At 43.8% G+C, this 24,245-nt stretch overlaps 1 protein-coding gene across 4 annotated transcripts in view; it reads left to right on the forward strand.

Annotated features, from left to right (window-relative positions):
* The window catches only part of LOC147705943 (uncharacterized), a 433,145-nt gene that overhangs the window by 260,477 nt on the left and 148,423 nt on the right, over positions 1–24,245 (forward strand). For all 4 annotated transcript variants that reach the window (XM_086929001.1, XM_086929002.1, XM_086929003.1 and 1 more), the window contains one exon: positions 22,739–22,771. In XM_086929001.1, the coding sequence (XP_086785127.1) occupies positions 22,739–22,771 (33 nt within the window). The remainder of the gene's footprint in view (positions 1–22,738; positions 22,772–24,245) is intronic.

A 24,245-nucleotide genomic window follows, 5' to 3' on the forward strand; every position in this document is an offset into this window, starting at 1 on the left:
CAACAAGACTCAAGTCTTTAAGTCTTTCGTTTTCTTCTCAGTCCTTTCCTTACTTTCATTCTCTCGGTGCTCATAATACTGAGCCATACTAAGGATCACAGATGGGGTGGCCGTAATCCATGTACTCTCGGCCGCCTGAAGGCGTGAAATAATCTCTGGTAACAAATTTGTCACAAATCTATTTACAAACAATCGTATTCCCCCATCCGTGGATAAATCCTGCCCACTAAAATCTATAAATGTTTTCTCAAATTTGGTGAAGAAATCCGAGACACTCTCATCCTTCTTCTGTTTACAAGCAGCTAACTTATCCCAATCTATTTTCTTAGGAGGCAGGAGGGTTTGCATATATGTAATTATTTTATCTGGTACTGCTAATATTTCATCTCGTAGTTTCTCCCCAGGCTTCCGTTCCTTATCCCAGTTTTTCAGTTAATCTCAAGTTCCCCCTAACTCGGGAAAATGATCCGTATCATGTATCTGTCTCCAGATATCGAGCGGGATCAAAAGGCCAAAAAATAACTCAATATCGGGTATGGTCATGATCGCAGAATTGGCAGGCTCGCCCAATTCTTTGTAATAAGCAGTGGGATTCTTACTAGGGTCGGGGAGATGAGCTTTTAATGTAAGGACCTTGCTTCGTTTCCAAGGGGTATAAACCCATTGTTCCTGAAGCCTTGCGTCCTCCCTAGGTCTAGTTACATTGCCGCCGTTATCCCTAAGTTCAGGTAATTCTGGAAAGAAAAGAGGATGTACTTCTGTCATAATTGTCTGTGTTTCCCAATCGGCACATCTCCGATGCATTCACTCTCGATACTGCAAGAGAGTTGCCACATTCTGATATACTTCATCGGCCTGCAGGTGGAATTTGTGGGCTCATTCCCTTATATCTTTTAATATCTTTGGTGCTAACCCCTCCTCAAAACACTGTTCCCATAGCGAAATCAAGCGGATCGCCATGTTTTCTAAAGCTAGTTGTTGCGCAACAGGCTCGTAATCTTTCATAGTACTCCAAATATCTTCTATTGTATAAATAGCATTCCGCATCCATTGGGACGCCTGATTTACTATAGTTTTCTGTTCTTCCATACCCAACGAAGATCTGGTATAAACCCGTGGGTCACTCAAATCCGACCCCAAACGTTTAGGGGTTGTGTCTAGGGTAGCCAAAGCTCGAGGATCTATAACGCTTCGAGCCGGAGGGGAGAGAAATACTGGGCTTGATATAGAAGGAACAACCGAATCCGGTTGTAATGAAACCAGGGGTGAGGTAGATGGTCGGAGCGAGGTAGGGGGAAGCTGAGCACTCCGTACAGACCCGTCTAATAAGGATTCGCTGGAGGAAGAGTTAAGAAATTTAGGAAGACTCAGGTAGGTACGTCAACATGCAGGGAAAAACATTGTTTTCCTCATAAAGCCCTCACCCACCGACCTAGTCGGTGGCATGCTTCATCATCGGGCCCACCACAGTGGCACCGAATGTGCCCCGGGTGTGCTTCAACGCCAGGAGACTGCGGAGCTGGTATGTTGCTGAGTGTGCAGTGAAAAGGGTGAGAAAGTGAAAGGTTTAAAAGCTATACAGACGGTCCCAGCACCCGAGGGTTACTTACTTTTAATAAACTGGGCCTCTGTTAGCGAATAAAAAGGCAGTTAGACGTGATATTGGAGTATGAGTTCTGACCTCCAACGTCTAGTGTGGTCTACATGTTTCAGCCAGTGCCTTTGTTTAAGCTGGCTTTCCTCAGGGCCAATTATATGTGTGAAAAGGTGCAAATTAGATTAAATAATAAACTTAAACTTAAGTGGTTGTGTAGTTCCTTGACTATGTGTGGCGCACGCTAAGGCGCTATAACTGTTAGAGGGGGATTCCCTCAAGCTTGACTACAGATAACACATAGGACAAAGACAAGACGTACATGGTAGAGTCATGTTAATATGCTATATTGTTGCACTTAAAAATGCCGGCATATAAGGTGGTGAACGACCTATAATGGGCTAGAGTGATTCCATGCCAATTGCATGCAATGGGTGAGAATTCTAGTTAAAACCGCTGGTGTTTGGTGGTGGGCTAAAGAGCATATTTTACAAGGTGAGGTACAGGTAAGTATAATGTTAGGTCCTCACTCTGTTTTGTCTTGTAAAAAGCTTCAAGGGTCGCCTGGCAGAGAAAGAGACCCTGTATGGATGAGAGTATGGTCAAAAAGTATCCAACCTGTAGGGAGAAAGAGAGGTGGCTTACTCCAGTTGTCGTTGTAATTCTACTCACGAGTATTTCGATCTGGTTCCTCCTTGGACCTATTCGTCCTTCCGCGGTGCCCGTTATGGAGGAGGGAGCCGTCGGTCTCTGTTTTATACATACTGTTTGATAGGTTTCACCTGTATGAGGTAGAAAGAGAGGGAGGGGTGCGCGCTAATCGCCATGTCATGGCTACCTGTTGTGCCCATGCGCTAGAGAGTAGAGCGTGATTCGCGCATGCGTTGAAGTGCGGCGCGTGGGTTGCGCATGCGCTAATGTGTAGCGCATGCGTGCTAGTACTGGTTTGGGATACTGGCTGAGAATAGTGATGTGGGCATGCGCGAGTGTGCATGCTTTCAGGGGCAAGTCTGCTAGTCTGTTCCAAAGGGATTAGGAATGAGGAAATGGTCTGTGAGTTTGCTAATACTCTTGCCACACCTTATTGTGCTCCTGTGTTCCATCATTCTTGTCTGGACTTTCCGGGTGGTCATGCCGATGTATCTAAGACCACATCGGCAGGTCATCAAATATACCAGGTTTGTGGAGTTACAGTTTGTGAACTGCTGTTGAGTCCAGATTTTACCTGGTTCCAGGTTCAGTGTTTTGGAAGGGGATGTCAGGTGGCACACGCTGCAGTTGTTACAGGGTTGATGGCCAGTAATTCTGGGTAGGCCCCATGCATTAAGGATGGTGTTATCATTCCTGCGAGTGTTTTGCCGTGGTCTAGTGTTAACCAGCTGGTCTCTAAGGTTGGTGGCTCTTTTATAGGCAAAACGTGGGTGTCACAAACTGTAACTCCACAAACCTGGTATATTTGATGACCTGCCGATGTGGTCTTAGATACATCGGCATGACCACCCGGAAAGTCCGGACAAGAATGACGGAACACAGGAGCTCAATAAGGTGTGGCAAGAGTATTAGCAAACTCACAGACCATTTCCTCACCCATAACCACACCCCCAATGACTTCTCCTGGACTGTCATTGAGAAATGTTATAACACTATCAATGAAAAACTCCTCTTACAGAAAGAACAAAGATGGATATATCGTTTATCCACACATACCAATGGCCTTAATGATGCCATACCTTGGAACTCCTTAGCTGTGTAAATCTCTGCATAAAGACCAGATACCTGTGCCAGGCTACCTTTGCATGAGCGCCCCCGTCCAATCCCAATCTTCTTCCTGTATTACTGTGAGACCCCTGTGCACACTTGTGCACTTATAAATTCACCCTCGTGCACTACTGGTGCACATATGTGCACTTACAAATTCATTGGTTCACTGTCCCAACTTGTCACAACGCTGGCATACTTGTTTAAATTCTCTCTTTGTTTAATCCCTTTGGAACAGACTAGCAGACTTGCCCCTGAAAGCATGCACACTCGCGCATGCCCACATCACTATTCTCAGCCAGTATCCCAAACTAGTACTAGCACGCATGCGCTACACATTAGCGCATGCGCAACCCACGCGCCGCACTTCAACGCATGAGCGAATCGCGCTCTACTCTCTAGCGCATGGGCACAACAGGTAGCCATGACTCGGCGATTAGCGCGCACCCCTCCCTCTCTTTCTACCTCATACAGGTGAAACCTATCAAACAGTATGTATAAAACAGAGACCGACGGCTCCCTCCTCCATAACGGGCGCCGCGGAAGGACGAATAGGTCCAAGGAGGAACCAGATCGAAATACTCGTGAGTAGAACTACAATGACAACTGGGGTAAGCCACCTCTCTTTCTCCCTACAGGTTGGATACTTTTTGACCATACTCTCATCCATACAGGGTCTCTTTCTCTGCCAGGCGACCCTTGAAGCTTTTTACAAGACAAAACAGAGTGAGGACCTAACATTATACTTACCTGTACCTCACCTTGTAAAATACGCTCTTTAGCCCACCACCAAACACCAGCGGTTTTATCTAGAATTCTCACCCATTGCATGCAATTGGCATGGAATCACTCTAGCCCATTATAGATCGTTCACCACCTTATATGCCGGCATTTTTAAGTGCAACAATATAGCATATTAACATGACTCTACCATGTACGTCTTGTCTTTGTCCTATGTGTTATCTGTAGTCAAGCTTGAGGGAATCCCCCTCTAACAGTTATAGCGCCCTAGCGTGCGCCACACATAGTCAAGGAACTACACAACCACTTAAGTTTAAGTTTATTATTTAATCTAATTTGCACCTTTTCACACATATAATTGGTCCTGAGGAAAGCCAGCTTAAACAAAGGCACTGGCTGAAACATGTAGACCACACTAGACGTTGGAGGTCATAACTCATACTCCAATATCACGTCTAACTGCCTTTTATTCGCTAACAGAGGCCCAGTTTATTAAAAGTAAGTAACCCTCGGGTGCTGGGACCGTCTGTATAGCTCTTAAACCTTTCACTTTCTCACCCTTTTCACTGCACACTCAGCAACATACCAGCTCCGCAGTCTCCTGGCGTTGAAGCACACCCGGGGCACATTCGGTGCCACTGTGGTGGGCCCGATGATGAAGCATGCCACCGACTAGGTCGGTGGGTGAGGGCTTTATGAGGAAAACAATGTTTTTCCCTGCATGTTGACGTACCTACCTGAGTCTTCCTAAATTTCTTAACTCTTCCTCCAGCTAATCCTTATTGATAATTACATATAAATCAGGGGATACGGTCTAGCCTATCTAGTCCTCTCTCTCCCATTGATCTGAGCATTACTAAGCAGCGCGCAGCTGCGAGAGCCCTATCTACCAACATGGCCGAAAATATTGGCCTCGCATTCACCGCCGAGGATGTCAGTGAAATACTATCTGACCCCTCACTCCTGGCAGACTCTAACATCCCTGCTACAGTAGCCCAATCTTCTGATTGGGACTCACGGACGGAAAAGAAAAGGAACAGGATCCGGACTGTTCTGCATGGTGTTATACTGGCACAATATCTATGCACCAACACAGCTCCCACCGGCCTACTGGTCACGAACGCCCCCAGGATCTTCCTGGACGACGCAGCATTCCGCAAAGACTGGGCCCAGATCGCCTGGCACTGAACCAGGGACTGGCTAATCCTAATCATAAAAACTGCTAAACGTCTATCAGATGCCATCATGATAGAGATCCAAGCGGCAGAGTCACACTTCAAAACCACGCTGACAGGTTACAAGAAAAAACTTGATGATCAAAATCGAGAAATAGCGGAGTATAAAGACTACTTATCCCGGACCAAATTCAAGAAGTTTAAGAAAGATCGTAAAAGATTCAGTTACTCCAAAATCTACCCATACTCTGATGATGACTACACTCCCCCCAAAAAAGCCTCTGAGAACTCTGATAACAGCTCTAACTCAAGCTTCTCCAGCAACTCGAGTGTAGATTCTAACAAATCCAGAGGTAGAGGTCGAAGAGGACAGCACTGGCCACAACCATGGCAAGCACCTCAAAACTATAACTATGGCCCACCGCCACCCCATTTCGGCCACCCACCACCACCATATTTCGGTTACCCCCAAATGTACCCCCCAGGAAACCTACCGTTCTTCCAAGGAAATCAGAACCAACGATATCCTTTTTTATCCCAGGGCAGGAGGGGACGGGGCAAGAGGCGGAACCCGGGACATGTCCAATGGGCACCGGAAGAAGAGCCAGTGAGCTCCAACACCAGAAACAAAACAAGGGAACAACCGGGAACAAGCAAGTAAGTCCTACAAACCCACTTGTATTCAACTTGTTTGATACGCAATTAACAGCGGAAGAAACAGAGGTTCTTAATAAAGGACTCTCGTTCGTCCCCACCACCAGACTCGATAAGTTTAAATTACACTTAGAACTCGCTGAGTTCTTCAGAAAACTCAAACTCAAAGCGTTCTTTGAGAAAAAAGACAACACTAATACTGAGAGGGAAGACACCCCAAACGAAACTGGACTTAGACTAAAATCCACCTTCACTCCCCCACCTGGGAGTATCCCGGTTGAGATTTTGACGTTTGAACAGGCAGTATACACAGAAGTGGAACAACTCCAACAAAAAGAGACATTTAACAACCTGTCTAATAAAGAAAGGAGCACTATCCAACGCCTGCAAAATGACCCCACCCTCATCATAAAACCAGCGGACAAAGGGGGTGGCATAGTCCTCATGAACAAAACCGAATATGACCAGGAATGCAAGAGGCTCCTTAGTGACAACAGGAACTACAAACGCCTCAACAAGGACCCCACTGAACAGCTACAAAACACGATCAATCTCCTGATCAAAAACGCAAAAGACAGTGATCAGATTTCTAAACAAGAGGCAGACTATTTATGCCCGGTGGATGTAAAGACCCCATATTTTTACACATTACCAAAGATACACAAGGGCATTACTCCACCACCCGGCACACCCATTGTGTCTGGAATAAAGTCTCTACTAGAACCCCTGTCGCGCTTTTGTGACTTCTTCCTTAACCCTCTGGTTCAAAAAACTCCCTCCTACATCAAGGATACAAAACATCTTTTGAGTGTAATTCAGGACATCCGCTTTGATCCTACAACCGACGTTCTAGTGGGACTAGACATAGCGAGTCTATATACCAGCTTACCACAGGACGCTACGCTGGAGGTACTACATGACGTCCTAATGGCTAGCCCCTGGGAACATAACACCCCCCGCAGTTTCATCTTGAACTGCGCCACTCTAGCCCTCAAGGAGAACTACTTCGAATACGAGGGAGCCTACTACCTACAGACCAATGGAACATCCATGGGCAGCGTTTTCGCCCCGAGCGTGGCAGGCCTGTACGTGGCAAACTTTGAATACGTATACATACAACAACCAACCAACCCCTTTTCCGCCAACATAACAATGTGGCGTCGATACATTGATGACATCCTCCTGATATGGAAAGGTACCCAAGAACAACTGGACAACTTTATGATCTGGATCAATCATCAAGATTCCTACCTGCGCTTCACAAGCACCAGCAGTTCCACTGAACTAGATTTCCTTGACCTGACCATCAAACCAGAGAATGGAGGCCTCACTACTACCACCTTCTACAAGCCAACAGCAAGGAACTCCTTACTTAGGTTTGACAGTTTTCACCCCCGACACCTAAGGGAAAACTTGCCCTACGGGCAATTTTTACGCATTAGACGTAATTGTAGCAGCATCCAAGACTACAAATCACAATCCAATGATTTGGTACACAAGCTCAAGAACCGTGGCTATCCTTCGAGGATAATAAACAAAACATGCAAAAGAGCAAGAAATCAGAATAGAGAAGCCCTCCTGGAAACATTTGAGAAACCGCAGGAAGAACCAACCCTAACATGTGTAACTACCTATAACACTGCGTCCAACCAGGTAGCCAACATCATCCAACGAAATTGGAAGATTATCAACTCAGGCACAAGGAATTGGGAAAAACCACGTTTTGCCTATAAAAGAGCCACCAACCTTAGAGACCAGCTGGTTAACACTAGACCACGGCAAAACACTCGCAGGAATGAGAACACCATCCTTAATGCATGGGACCTACCCAGAATTACTGGCCATCAACCCTGTAACAACTGCAGCGTGTGCCACCTGACATCCCCTTCCAAAACACTGAACCTGGAACCAGGTAAAATCTGGACTCAACAGCAGTTCACAAACTGTAACTCCACAAACCTGGTATATTTGATGACCTGCCGATGTGGTCTTAGATACATCGGCATGACCACCCGGAAAGTCCGGACAAGAATGACGGAACACAGGAGCACAATAAGGTGTAGCAAGAGTATTAGCAAACTCACAGACCATTTCCTCACCCATAACCACACCCCCAATGACTTCTCCTGGACTGTCATTGAGAAATTTGATAACACTATCAATGAAAAACTCCTTTTACAGAAAGAACAAAGATGGATATATCGTTTATCCACACATACCAATGGCCTTAATGATGCCATACCTAGAACTCCTTAGCTGTGTAAATCTCTGCATAAAGACCAGATACCTGTGCCAGGGTACCTTTGCATGAGCGCCCCCGTCCAATCCCAATCTTCTTCCTGTATTACTGTGAGACCCCTGTGCACACTTGTGCACTTATAAATTCACCCTTGTGCACTACTGGTGCACATATGTGCACTTACAAATTCATTGGTTCACTGTTCCAACTTGTCACAACGCTGGCATACTTGTTTAAATTCTCTCTTTGTTTAATCCCTTTGGAACAGACTAGCAGACTTGCCCCTGAAAGCATGCACACTCGCGCATGCCCACATCACTATTCTCAGCCAGTATCCCAAACCAGTACTAGCACGCATGCGCTACACATTAGCGCATGTGCAACCCACGCGCCGCACTTCAACGCATGCGCGAATCGCGCTCTACTCTCTAGCGCATGGGCACAACAGGTAGCCATGACATGGCGATTAGCGCGCACCCCTCCCTCTCTTTCTACCTCATACAGGTGAAGCCTATCAAACAGTATGTATAAAACAGAGACCGACGGCTCCCTCCTCCATAACGGGCGCCGCGGAAGGACGAATAGGTCCAAGGAGGAACCAGATCGAAATACTTGTGAGTAGAACCACAACGACAACTGGGGTAAGCCACCTCTCTTTCTCCCTACAGGTTGGATACTTTTTGGCCATACTCTCATCCATACAGGGTCTCTTTCTCTGCCAGGCGACCCTTGAAGCTTTTTACAAGACAAAACAGAGTGAGGACCTAACATTATACTTACCTGTACCTCACCTTGTAAAATACGCTCTTTAGCCCACCACCAAACACCAGCGGTTTTATCTAGAATTCTCACCCATTGCATGCAATTGGCATGGAATCACTCTAGCCCATTATAGGTCGTTCACCACCTTATATGCCGGCATTTTTAAGTGCAACAATATAGCATATTAACATGACTCTACCATGTACGTCTTGTCTTTGTCCTATGTGTTATCTGTAGTCAAGCTTGAGGGAATCCCCCTCTAACAGTTATAGCGCCTTAGTGTGCGCCACACATAGTCAAGGAACTACACAACCACTTAAGTTTAAGTTTATTATTTAATCTAATTTGCACCTTTTCACACATATAATTGGTCCTGAGGAAAGCCAGCTTAAACAAAGGCACTGGCTGAAACATGTAGACCACACTAGACGTTGGAGGTCATAACTCATACTCCAATATCACGTCTAACTGCCTTTTTATTCGCTAACAGAGGCCCAGTTTATTAAAAGTAAGTAACCCTCGGGTGCTGGGACCGTCTGTATAGCTTTTAAACCTTTCACTTTCTCACCCTTTTCACTGCACACTCAGCAACATACCAGCTCCGCAGTCTCCTGGCGTTGAAGCACACCCGGGGCACATTCGGTGCCACTGTGGTGGGCCCGATGATGAAGCATGCCACCGACTAGGTCGGTGGGTGAGGGCTTTACGAGGAAAACAATGTTTTTCCCTGCATGTTGACGTACCTACCTGAGTCTTCCTAAATTTCTTAACTCTTCCTCCAGCTAATCCTTATTGATAATTACATATAAATCAGGGGATACGGTCTAGCCTATCTAGTCCTCTCTCTCCCATTGATCTGAGCATTTCGTGTATTTGTGCCATAATGTATTAAATAAAATTGGTGTAAGAGCATGCTTAACATACATATCAAAACTGGGGTTTCCTTCGGGAGGGGCGGGCTTTCTTTCTTCCAGCCGAGCACTTCTCCCACAGCAGCACCCAAAACATATTTTACTAAAACAAGGCATGATAACCATAATATCACAAGTTTTATAAGTTTTCAATCATTCCTTTCATGTGGGCGCGCCCTCTTCACCATTCACTCTCTTATACTCTTCCTTTTTCTCACATACAAGGTGCCGCAAAAACTGTGTCAGGGTTTCAGAAATGAGCTCTATACAAAATCAAATGCAAATGACATGTCTTTTAATACGAACGGAGCCCGTCGACTCCTGTTCGGGGAATCAAATTCAAAAGAATTCCAGACCAATCCGAAATTCAACCACCAATAAGCCACTCGGTAGGAAAACCACAAACCCACTTCTTGGATATCCCCTGGTTGTATTCTGGTTGGGCCGGTGTTTCGGGGCACAAAGCTCCAGAACCCTAGCTTACCCAGCTGCTCCCAGGGCTTCTCCTGAGTGAGTTTGGCCGAGCGAGCACCCCGTGCTCTGCAAGGCACCAAGTGCAATTTGCAAAGTCAAACAAATCCAAAAGGTGTCTGCCCGTGCAGCCCCTGCACCGCAACTCCAGACCCTTTTCCTGATTCCCTCATTGTCTGGCTTCTCCGGCCACCGACAAAAAGCAGTTGCTATTTCCAAATGGACACTTCCTCCAAGCATCCGTTTCCAATCTTAATTAGAAGATTCACTCACCTGGTGCACTCAGGCCGAACCCGACTTCTCCACTGCCGATTTCTAGACAGACCGACACAGTCTGTGTTTCTCTCGGGTTAAGCCCGTAGGACTCCGGCGTAGGGTCTTCAGCAGCCGGGAGGGATACTGGGTTCGAGGGCGGACTCTCCACTAACGGGTGTTTTTGAAAAAATACTTCTTGTCCACCCACTCGGAGGGGACGACCCTAACGCGGAGTCCCGGCGGAGTCGCCAACTGAAGGATCCAAATTTTACAAGGCCGGACTATACTTACCAATAGTCCAAGGATATATATATATAGATAATCACGGAATAATAAGGCAGTCGGCAATGGAGAAGGTCGAATCGTTTATTGAATCAAATACAAGCCCTGACAGGGGAGCCTCGGTCTACACGACCCATGGAGGTGCGCAGAGGAGACTAACGAAACACACATAATACAAAGCATATATACGTTTTACATATTCAGGTTAACACCCTACAAGGAATTACACAAGTTGTCCGTTAGCCAACAGGAAAACCAATTTAAGGTTCTTACTATTTGTCAGTGGCTAAGCTAAAAGCTATTCCGGGGGTAGGTCAGTGAGGTGCCCTTCTCGTCTATCTTAGACCCGGGGAGTACAGGAACGGGCCCTGCTAGAATGTGCGCATCCCACAAGAAGGGCAGGTGTGACCTTGGGTTTCCCTGAGCCATATTCAAAAGAGAAGAGAAGCAGACTGAGCAATGTAGCCTGGTTTCGTACCCTGAGCTATACCATGTGACTTCTGGGAATAGTACATGAATGAAGGGAAACGAAACAAAGTGGCCCTGACTATACCAATAGGTCTGAACGGACCTTCATAAACCTACCATTAAGTTAACATACAATGTTTATTTCTTTACGATTATGAATGCGTATATGCGGTTATATGGTGCATAGTGGGACAATCATGATTATATATGATTTTATATCTCAACAGAGTTGGGAATTTGAGAAGATGTTCAGGAGTGGAAAGAGAGTGGAAATGGGAGGGCCCATAATAGTTAATTTGGATTGTGGGCAAGTTCATTCGGGAAAAGAAGTGTCATTCTGGGACCTGGGCCACCATGTGTGCTGTGCTGTTCGTCATTTGAACCTTCCTTTATTACACACAGTGGTATTTGTTCTTCTAGAGGTGGGAAAACCAGAGAATTAACGAGAAGAGCTGAGTCAGGGGTTTGGCTTGCAGCTACGAGTTACAGCATGAGCTTTCTAAAGGAATGCATTGTGAACGCTCAAGCAAGATATTTGTAAGCGGGGATTGAAACACTCCCCTGTCCCGAGCAACACACTTTCACACAAAGGACTTGAGCCTCCCTGCTTTGGTTCTCTGTTCATCAAATCCAGCTTAGTCTTTAAGTCCACAACTTCCTAACTCCTCAGCCTTAGCACTGGTCCGTTTTCTCACGCGTGACTTCATGCAATGCTTAATGATGATCACAATTTTTATTTAATATACTCTGAATTCTTGCTTCCGGTTCACATATCAAGTGTCACTACTGTCACTTGATAGAGGGAGATAACTTAAGGTGTGCAGATGGCACTTTTGGTTACATGTTACGTTTTTATTCTTAAACATCACATACTCTTGACACCAGAAGTCACAGTTTATTACCAAATATGAAGCATTTACCACAAGAGTGCATCATAATATATTGAGTTATCTGCAACCCATTGGCATGCTTCTGCACGAGCTGCATTGGCTGCCTGTGGCTAGCAGAATTAAGTTTAAGGTGCTTACCCTTGCCTTCAGAGCGCTAAAAGGCAAGTGTCCCAACTATCTAAAACTCCGACTCCCCCGCTACCTCCAAAAACGAGAGCTGCGCTCCAACTCCCTGCTCAAGCTAGCTGTTCCGCGTGTGAGGAAAGCTAGACTTGGAGGCAGGTCCTTCTCGGCCGGCACGGCGAAACTGTGGAATACCCTGCCCCCTGCCATCCAATCCGCCACGACAGAAGCCAGTTTTAGGAAGCTCCTAAAAACCTGGCTTTTTATGCAATAATTCTCTCTTCCTCCTGACGGTTTGCTCCTTGTTGTAGGTTTCGCTAGCGCCGGGACACCTCTCCAGAGGTAGCTGTTCGCGTTTTATAAGCATCAGTATTATTATTTATTATTATATTAACAGCATATTGCAGCTGGACTAATTAGAGTTTTCATGTACAAAGATGCAATTTGATATGGAACACATTGCAGGTTTACGAAACAGTCTATCTCACGTTGTAGCTGAAAGTCTCTAAGTGATTCCCAGAACCCTTTTGGCCTCTTCTCAGGACGCACAGTGTAAGTGTATACAGTATATCCAATCTTGAGGAATTTCTATCTAGAGTGAACAAAGCTTTAGTATTTTCTCTGGAATAAACACAGGTAGCCATTTGCTCCTGAGTTCCTGCCAGAGCTTCCTGCCCCGATAGAATCCCAAATGACATGTACAGAGAGGATCCAACGGTTTGGGGCTTGTACATTAATATTTTAACGAATGCCATCACATCAGGTATGGATATCCCGCCATCGCGGAAGCTAGCAGAACTAAAACCTATTTATAAGAATCGTGATATAGCTGATCTGGCCAGTTATAGAACAATAAGCCTCATCGATTTCTTGCAGAACATTTTCTGCAAGCAGATATTGGATAGGATCCAGGATTGGATTCTAGAGCCTTGTATCTTAAGCAAATACCAGGCTGGATTCCTTGCTACCATTAGTATATTGGACCAGGCCTTTCGATTTCTCTGTCTTTACCGGAAGGACGTGGCTATCAAAGGTGGGAAGCTATATGTGGCCTTTGTTGACCTATCTAAAGAATGATGATGGATTCAACCCAGATCTGTGACTGGGGGTGAGTTTTTGAAAAGTTTCAGTGCTCCGTCTATCATCTCCTTGTGTTTGTTTTGTTCGCCCTCAGTTGGCAGGGTATATCCAGATGTGGGTCCTGAAGGACAGGGCCCTCTAGGGCCATGCGGGTTCTTATGACCACCTGCTATGCCTACCCAAAATGAAGCATTAAAGAAATGGGGTAACCCAAAAAGTACTGGACCTGGGTATTATATTGATATAAACAAACAATGGTCCGAGACCTATATATTTCTGAATGAACAATGAATCAGAACTTATCCAATTAAAGAGCATATGTTATTTAAACAGCCCTGCTCAATTAATGATAAACATAAAAGACGGCAACAGCAACAATCTCCAAATATATGCAATGTTTTAATCTATTGTCATATTCAAAATTTGAACCACAGTTCACAATTTATACACATTGCCCCGTGTAGAGCGTGCAGTATAGCAAAGGGTGTCAAAAAACGTGAAAGTGATGAAGATGAAAAGAAAAGAAGTCACACAAAATTATAAATAAAACAATTTCAATAATTTCAAAAACAAATCCAGCCAGTGAATGCCGGAACAGTACAACCTGACCACTTCAAATAGTCCACAGAAACTCCCTAATATTATTCTCAGACCTAGAATGTAATAAATGTCTGCACTATATCACAGAGAGAGAGATTAGTGGTCCAGGTATTAGATAAGTGTCGACGTTTCGACTCGTCTTGCGGCCTTGCGGTCGATTATGCCTGGGCCATGCGAGTCTTCTTCAGGACATATTAGACGGGGCAACACAGGGATCTTTTTGGTGACCCTGTAAGAAATATAAAGGACTATAAAAATTGGGGCTGTTGCCTAATCACTAAACCAGGGACAAAAGTCCAGGCGTGCTTACCCTTCTCGGGGAGTAGTGGTCGTAAGTCCCACTCCAACTAGGATCAGTCCATGTAATCCAAAAATCCTATTGTACAAACTGCTAAATTGACCAGGTTTCTGAAAAAACAATGGGGAACCTATGTAAAAAATATATATATATATGGTCCCATAGTCATGGATTCAAAACATTCACATCAGAGTAAAACATAAAGGTTACCTCTTCAATAATTTAGGTTTCTTATCATTGATAGATGTGTACTTTCGAATCGATGTCTTGTCAACGGGAAGCTGTAACAATTATAACAGCACTTGTAAAAGATTGGACCAAGCGGACGAAATTATAAATTACCGCTATTTATAAGGGGCTCACCGTGTGTCAAAATCCAGTGCCCAATCTCGAGTTTATATTATTTCACTATACGATTTTACTGGGGCAAATCCTCACGCTGTAAAACATAAAAGAAGAAGAACCAGTTGGTGAGGAACCCTCCCAATGGTTGGTGCTTCCAAGTTTATAAAATAATTCAAGGAATTCATTACCTGGATCGGTGAATTCTGTTGCATTAGCTATATCCAAAATCAAGGATGGTCGAATGCCAGTGTTTAATAAACTTTCAGGCAGCTGAAACGAGAGAAAACCCCCATCATGAGCGCCTGCTTTTGTTAAAACAGGGGAAGCGTTTTAATAGCCGGCGGTCTAAAACCTAAAGGGACGCTTACCGTTTACGTAACGGAATTCCATGTTTTAACACGCGTCTCCAAGAATACTGAGGCAACTGCTCTCAGGGGAACGCGGCGTCTGCCCAGCCCCACGGATATGTTTGAGCCGGTAGTGTTCCTAGCAGTAAACAGCGGCGAAGGACTACGCCGATCTTTTTCCTTTACTGCTTTCAGTGATGTAAACAAACCAAACCGGACAATGCGAAGTGGTAGCCTCATTTTTTAAAGATGAATGGTATCTTGGCAAATATTTGTACCCATCGAAACCGGATTTTAAGCAACAATATATGAACCTGCACATTTTCTGCTAATATTTACGAAAAGCTCATAACTCAATTTAAACAAATATATAAATATTCTCTAATTATGAACTTAATCCTCAAAGGTAATCTCAGACAGTGATGAAAAATGTGGCGGCCATCTTAGTTTGGGAATGCAACTGCAACCCAACAATTCCCATTGGTGTACTAAATTAAAACGATTTGCCTTATATACATATTTACAAAGACATTTTTACAAAAACTTTACATTATATTTACAGAACACTGTTAACAAAAACCTTACACATATGTACATACAAACATATATCAGTGTTTCATACAGTCTTATCATCAACGGCTAGGTATACAAAATTAGAGAATTGCCACCTGTCTGTTTATTTCCTCCAATTCATTTAATCCCTTATTCGCCGTGTCAAGAAGATTGGATATATCTTCTTGACACGGCGAATAAGGGATTACAGTGTTGTGTAAATATAATGTAAAGTTTTTGTAAAAATGTCTTTGTAAATATTTATATATTTGTTTAAATTGATTTATGAGCTTTTTGTAAATATTAGCAGAAAATGTGCAGGTTCATATATTGTTGCTTAAAATCCGGTTTCGATGGGTACAAATATTTGCCAAGATACCATTCATCTTTAAAAAATGAGGCTACCACTTCGCATTGTCCGGTTTGGTTTGTTTACATCACTGAAAGCAGTAAAGGAAAAAGATCGGCGTAGTCCTTCGCCGCTGTTTACTGCTAGGAACACTACCGGCTCAACCATATCCGTGGGGCTGGGCAGACGCCGCGTTCCCCTGAGAGCAGTTGCCTCAGTATTCTTGGAGACGCGTGTTAAAACATGGAATTCCGTTACGTAAACGGTAAGCGTCCCTTTAGGTTTTAGACCGCCGGCTATTAAAACGCTTCCCCTGTTTTAACAAAAGCAGGCGCTCATGATGGGGGTTTTCTCTCGTTTCAGCTGCCTGAAAGTTTATTAAACACTGGCATTCAACCATCCTTGATTTTGGATATAGCTAATGCAACAGAATTCACCGATCCAGGTAATGAATTCCTTGAATTATTTTATAAACTTGGAAGCACCAACCATTGGGAGGGTTCCTCACCAACTGGTTCTTCTTCTTTTATGTTTTACAGCGTGAGGATTTGCCCCAGTAAAATCGTATAGTGAAATAATATAAACTTGAGATTGGGCACTGGATTTTGACACACGGTGAGCCCCTTATAAATAGCGGTAATTTATAATTTCGTCCGCTTGGTCCAATCTTTTACAAGTGCTGTTATAATTGTTACAGCTTCCCGTTGACAAGACATCGATTCGAAAGTACACATCTATCAATGATAAGAAACCTAAATTATTGAAGAGGTAACCTTTATGTTTTACTCTGACGTGAATGTTTTGAATCCATGACTATGGGACCATATATATATATATTTTTTACATAGGTTCCCCATTGTTTTTTCAGAAACCTGGTCAATTTAGCAGTTTGTACAATAGGATTTTTGGATTACATGGACTGATCCTAGTTGAAGTGGGACTTACGACCACTACTCCCCGAGAAGGGTAAGCACGCCTGGACTTTTGTCCCTGGTTTAGTGATTAGGCAACAGCCCCAATTTTTATAGTCCTTTATATTTCTTACAGGGTCACCAAAAAGATCCCTGTGTTGCCCCGTCTAATATGTCCTGAAGAAGACTCGCATGGCCCAGGCATAATCGACCGCAAGGCCGCAAGACGAGTCGAAACGTCGACACTTATCTAATACCTGGACCACTAATCTCTCTCTCTGTGATATAGTGCAGACATTTATTACATTCTAGGTCTGAGAATAATATTAGGGAGTTTCTGTGGACTATTTGAAGTGGTCAGGTTGTACTGTTCCGGCATTCACTGGCTGGATTTGTTTTTGAAATTATTGAAATTGTTTTATTTATAATTTTGTGTGACTTCTTTTCTTATCATCTTCATCACTTTCACGTTTTTTGACACCCTTTGCTATACTGCACGCTCCACACGGGGCAATGTGTATAAATTGTGAACTGTGGTTCAAATTTTGAATATGACAATAGATTAAAATATTGCATATATTTGGAGATTGTTGCTGTTGCCGTCTTTTATGTTTATCATTAATTGAGCAGGGCTGTTTAAATAACATATGCTCTTTAATTGGATAAGTTCTGATTCATTGTTCATTCAGAAATATATAGGTCTCGGACCATTGTTTGTTTATATCAATCTACCCAAAATGAAGAGTCGGCCAGACAGTAGAGAATGAAAACTTACATTTATTCAGGTATGTACTCTGCAGAGGAGCGCAGTCAGACCTTCACCCTAAGATGTCTGTCGTGGGGACTGCCTCCCCAGGGTACGCTAATACATAATAAACCTTTTTAGAGACTTCGACCATGCCTCTGGTGGAAAATTACTAGCTTGAGCCGGGCAGGAACAAAGGAGGCACACAGAGATGAGCTAGCATCAACCAGAGGGGTGCACTATCAGTATTTCAAGGCCACTGTGCCAAGTCTCAAATCTTTCAGTCCCTTGCTCACTTTGCCACTGGATTCAAGCTAGCCTGGATGGTGAAGGGTGTTACCCAGAAACCGGTACCAGGATACTTTTTTCTGGTTCAAGGAAGAACCGGCTTGGCAGTTCGGGCTGGACTGTTCCCATGAGGCACAGGGTCAAGACTGATTTGCATATAGCTGGGTCTGAACTGAGGTGGCAAAGTGAGCTAAAGAATGACGATGGATTCAACCCAGATCTGTGACTGGGGGTGCGTGTCTGAAAAGTTTCAGTGCTCCTTCTATCATATCCTTGTGTTTCCTTTGTTCGCCCTAAGTTGGCAGGGTATGCCTAGACAAGGGTCCCTTGCTCACATTGCCACTGGATTCAAGCTAGCCTGACAGATGAAGGGTGTTACCCAGAAACCTGTCCCAGGATACTTGTTTCCGGTTCAGGGAAGGCCTGGCTTGACTGTTCAGGCTGGACTGTTCCCATAAGGCACAGGGTCAAGACTGATTTGCATATAACTGGGTCTGAACTGAGGTGGCGAAGTGAGCTAAAGAATGATGATGGATTCAACCCAGATCTGTGACTGGGGGTGCAAGTCTGAAAAGTTTCAGCGCTCTGTCTATCATCTCCTTGGGTTTTGCTTTGTTTGCCCTAAGTTTGCAGGGTATGTCCAGACGTGGGTCCCTTGCTTACTTTGCCACTGGATTCAAGATAGCCTGACAGATGAAGGGTGTTACCCAGAAACCGGTCCCAGGATACTTGTTTCCGGTTCAGGGAAGGCCTGGCTTGACTGTTCAGGCTGGACTGTTCCCATAAGGCACAGGGTCAAGACTGATTTGCATATAACTGGGTCTGAACTGAGGTGGCGAAGTGAGCTAAAGAATGATGATGGATTCAACCCAGATCTGTGACTGGGGGTGCAAGTCTGAAAAGTTTCAGCGCTCTGTCTATCATCTCCTTGGGTTTTGCTTTGTTTGCCCTAAGTTTGCAGGGTATGTCCAGACGTGGGTCCCTTGCTTACTTTGCCACTGGATTCAAGATAGCCTGACAGATGAAGGGTGTTACCCAGAAACCGGTCCCCGGATACTTGTTTCCGGTTCAGTGAAGACCTGGCTTGGCAGTTCAGGCTGGATTGTTCCCATGAGGCACAGGGTCAAGACTGATTTGCATATAGCTGGGTCTGACCTGAGGTGACGAAGTGAACTAAAGAATGATGATGGATTCAACCCAGATCTGTGAATGGGGGTGATTTTCTGAAAAGTTTCAGCGCTCCATCTATCATCTCCTTGTGTTTGCTTTGTTGACCTCCGGACTGCATTCAATTTAGTACCTCGAGCCAATCTCTTGAGAGTACTGAAAGAGATGGGCCTACCCAACAACCTTTTAGAAATTTGTATTAGATTGCACTCATCAAACGCAGCCCCAAGACAGATGGGGTGAGAATAACCAACTAACAGAGCGATTTCCAATCAAACGTGGAGTGAGGCAGGGGTGTGCATTAGCGCCCACCCTTTTTTCACTTTTTATCAGTGGGGTGGTTGCTTTCTTAGATAGGGATGGGTGTGATGCCCTCAAAATGAGTGAGAAAAGAGTACCAGCACTCCTTTTTGCCGACAATACCCTACTAATCTTAAAATCCCCCCAAGGTCTCTAACAACTGTTGAATTATTTTATACGGTTCCACAATGAGCGGGGCTTGGTACTAAATGAGGCCAAAACAAAATATATGGTCTTCTCTAAGGGATTGTAAAACCACCCAAAAGATGTTTGTATGCAAGAAGTAGTATCCTGGAACAAGTATCTGCTTTTGACTATCTGGGTATCCGCCTAACATCTAACTTAAACTGGGCCCCCCATATTAAAAATATATAAAAGTACGGTGTCCAGGAAAGTGGCCCCTGCACTGGAAATTTATGACATCAAATCTCTAGGGGGGCTCTCTATGGGGCGAAATTGTGGGTTAGTGGGAACACAAACTCTCTCTCCATTGTAGAAAATCGTTTTTTAAGATCTCCATTAAACCTTCCTCCTAGTACCCCTTTGACCCCATTGTATCTGGACTTTGCTCAAAGACAACTGGCACGCAAGCTAGACTTTAAATTATTAATGTTTTGGAATCACTTGTGGTCCGTTGAAGAGCTATCTTCCTACTGAGCAGTGATGATTGGCCTCCTGAAACAACCCCCGGTAACCACCATCCCATGGTTTAGCTCCTTGAGAGATCTACTTAGGAGGCTAGGGATGGAGGTGTATTGGTCTAATCCTGAACGTTTGTCCCTAATATCAAAGGCTAGGGCAAAAGTGATATATTGGGACACAATAGCGGAGAAGTAGACATTTAATATGGCGAGTACTTTGACCAGGGATTTTATACAATTTAAATTTGCTCCAAGCTACGAAGAAACTATTTGATTAAATTGTCCCTCCTTTGGCATGTAAACTATTTATACAATTTAGTTACAAGTCTCTACCAACTAAATTGTTCTATAGCAAGTGGAGCCTAAATGATTCCCCCCAACGACCTCTGCCCATCTTGTAAAGCCAGTCCAGAATCTAGAGTCCACCTGTCATTTTTCCGCCCCTATTACAAAACTCTGAGGGGCAAGTGGATTATTCCATTGTATAGACTGGTTAGTTCTGGCCACCACCTTGAGGTGTTGAAAATCTTGTTTACTGACACACGCACTGCAACAGTATTTTGCTTGGCCAAATATTGGTATGCACTATAGATTAAGAGCTTTAAATGTATTGTATGGATTGTCCTTTTATCCTTTTCTATCCTACAAATTGTATTTTTAGGGTAGACATTTCTTCTTAGAGAAATGATTTTTATCTTGTATATCGCTTTAAACTTGCCTGGTGCTGTGTACCTTTTAAGGTCTCTATGATCTACATAAGGTTTTCTATGATGATGATGTACGTATGAACATTTGTCTGTTCACATTCTACTGAGTGAAATTAATGAAGGTCAGCTTGTATCCATTCTGTTCGCATGTGTTAAGGATGTCTGCACTCAAAACCAATATTCAACATAATGAGTATGGATCGGGATCATCGGTCAACTTTTATTTTTGTCACTGCAATGAGCTTCACCACATCCTCACCATTAGCACCAGCCTTTTCTGTTATGTTTCTTACTAAATGTAATTCTGCCTTTCTCCCTTCCCCCTTCTACGCAATAGAGGCTTATAATTATTAGGCATCATACCAATGTCCGGATGATGGTCCCCATGATTAAGTAGTGGGACCGAAACGCTGTCGACCTTTGTGCACCTTACACATAAACATAAACTGTGTGTCATATATAAGTGAAGGTGCTTGTTTGAATTTTCTGTGTATCTAAAAAACTACAGAAATCTGCAGCTGTTGCCTAAAAAAGCCCTGTTGTGTTATATTTTCTTCACTGTATTAATCTGTAAGTGTAAGGGTACAGGACTGTGCCCTACTACGGTGATCTGTTGAAGGAATTCTTCTGTGCATTTCTTATTCAGTAAAAATTGAGACCCCTGTCCGGCTGGACATGTCAAAACTAATATAGAATCGATTGTGTCTATATTTATTGGCTGTGAATACTTCTTATGTATGTAACCACTGTTGTTTGTGTAAAATGGAAAAGAAGAGCATATGTCTTAAACAAGAAATAGTCAATGCAGCCACTGAGGTTTCAGTACGTTTGTTCCTTATATTTTAGTCAATTTCAAACATTTTACAAAAAGTCGTTCCATCAATTCGTGCCTTTCAATCTTGCCAACACCAAACCAGAAAGGGTAAACTGCAGCAGATTTTGTGCACAAATGCACTCTCAGAAACAGGAAAACCAACATTACTCTGTAAATATTACCCGATATTCTCAGATATTTTACAGTCTGATATGGCTTGTTGCTGTTTTTAGTGTGCAGCAGATCTTGAACAAAGCATGCTGAGGTTCGATCTTTGAGCATCTAGAAAGCAGACAGAGGCTGAACAAGGACAGACGGGGGAGGGTATGGTGATTCAAAACAAGAGCAGGTGAAAGAGTGGTGGATGAAAACAGTGGCTAGCAGTAGAAGGAGGTGGTGGGTCCAAAAATAAACAAGTGTGAGGAAGGCGGTGTGATGGATCAAAAGAACGGTGAGCCGAAGGGGGTTGGATCAAAACAATGGCTAGCAGGGGGAAGTAGGGGTGAATACAATGATGAGCGGGTTCAAAATAATGATGAACAGGGAGGGAGAGGTGGGACAAAGGAACGACGAGCAGCAGGAGACAAGGGGTAAAGACAAGGGACTGCTGAGACAGGCACTCAAAGTGAGTTGAAGCCCTCCCCGCCCCCCACAAAAAAACCAAAAAAAACAAATACCTGCAGAAGCCTACTTGCCAGTGGAAGAATACTTGCACAAGTAAGCAGCAATTAGTTCAGGCTCAACTACTGGGACAAAGACAGAATCCCAGGAGGAAGGCCGGAGGAGAGGGTGGGCAATGACAAGCAGAAAGCAAGAAAACAAGAGCAACATGGGACCAACAAATTGCATGTAAAGATAAGAAATGGGCTGGCTCAAAGATACTTTTAAGATTTTTTTTCCCTTACAGAAGATTTTGCAGGCGAAACCGTAAAATTACCCCCTACCCCATCACATTTCAAAATCAGTCTACAAAACTTTGTAATCATAGACCAAATATTCAATATAAAGCCCAGAGTTCGGTGTTGGACAATGCAGATATTCATAAGTTAAAAATTTTAGTTGCTATACATTTCAAAATAGGTAGGTATGTTTACAACAAGAATGTGACAGATTAGTTAGATTATTCAGCCTATTGGCTTGTACAAGGAAGACACAGGCATGGTGGACATGCGTGTTTAAAAAGGCAAATCCAACAAGTTAAAAATGTAAAATACATGCCAAATTATCAGTACTGACTCCTCCTTTTAACAATACATCTGATCTCCTTACAGATGCTGACAGCCATGGAAGCTATGTCAATATCCGTAAGTACTCACCCAATTCCTGGACAAAGAAGTGTGGGAAGGACACTAAAGGGGTTATGTATAAGAAGCTACTTAAGAGATAGGGTGTGAACTTGTAAAGTAAGTACTTGCATACTTAGCCAACTGCAAGTGAGGGTGCCAAACATTTAAAGATACCCATGATGCTGTGTGTGGATAGCGAGTAGTGAACTGATAGGACAGTTGCTGAAAAGACAGAGTTATAGAAGGGATAAGTGAACCACACAGTGTGAAGATTGATAGCTCACCTGAAGAGATTGCAAACAAAATGAGAACCCCCATCACTCATCATATGGAAGAATTGCTTCCTAAGGAAGCATGAGTAGGGATACTTTCAGAGGAAGTAGGTTCACTTCTGGGGTGTGTTATGTTTCTGCCACAAATGGCCATCGCCACAAACAGGTAAAGTCTCATAATCTATATTCTAGTTTTAGTGCAGTTGTAGCCTGTTCTATCAATTCCTACAGCTGAGATTCATCTGATGCATGTTCTTTAAGGTCCTTGTCAGGAAGCAGAGGTAGTAATGGATGATCCTAGAGGTAATACTTATCAAGGTGACAGGGCAAGGTAAATACCAGGCTAATTGTATTATAACAGTGGTCACAGAACTACGGAGGACAGGGGACAGAGAAGAACAGGGTTTGATCAGAGTAAGGAATGTACTGGTATTTGACAAGAGGTCTCCTAGTTGCTTAGGGAACACCCTTTGGACTGGCACCAGCAGATTGCTCTTAAAAACAGTCCTACAGTAAACTCATTGTTGGGTCTGCTGTTATAGAGACTGTTGTACTCAATGCAAGATGGACCAAGGCAGACAACAACAGTGAGACAGATAAGACTCCAAAGGACCTGGGTGCAATGACAGAAGTCGTTCCCTTACCTGATGGGAACAGATACCAACCAGAGGTCACACTCCAAATGAATATGGACTGTCATAGACAGTGCAGCGAATTTTGAAAAGACCAGAAAACCAGAGTGTAAAGAATAACCAGAATACAGGACAGTCAAGATTACAAGGAGACAGTCAGAAAGCCCAACAATGGAGTTACGTACAGAGCTTCAGAAATCAGAAACCAAGAACAGGAATACAGGGATCAAGAGTAGGCTATGCTTAACAGGCCTTCGGACAAGTAAAGCTCTGCTGGTACTTGAGAAGTGGAACTAGAATTCGGAACAAGGAACTTGAGGATGTACCGAACAGGCTCTAGAACAAGTAATGCCTTGTTGGTACATTAAATAAGTCAGGAATTCAGAACAGTTGATCAGAACAAAGAAACAAAGAGAACTTCAGCCAACTCAGAACATACATGGTCAGGGGTCCAACTGAGAAAACACAGAAATCAGGATATCTTGCTAGAAAGGATAGGTACAAAGAAAGATGAGACAGTGGAGCAAGGAAAACACATAAACCACAATTATGCAGAGGGCAGTCACAAGAATGCTAGACACACAAAAC

Source organism: Lissotriton vulgaris, chromosome 7, assembly GCF_964263255.1.
Source record: "Lissotriton vulgaris chromosome 7, aLisVul1.2, whole genome shotgun sequence".
Taxonomy (NCBI): domain Eukaryota; kingdom Metazoa; phylum Chordata; class Amphibia; order Caudata; family Salamandridae; genus Lissotriton; species Lissotriton vulgaris.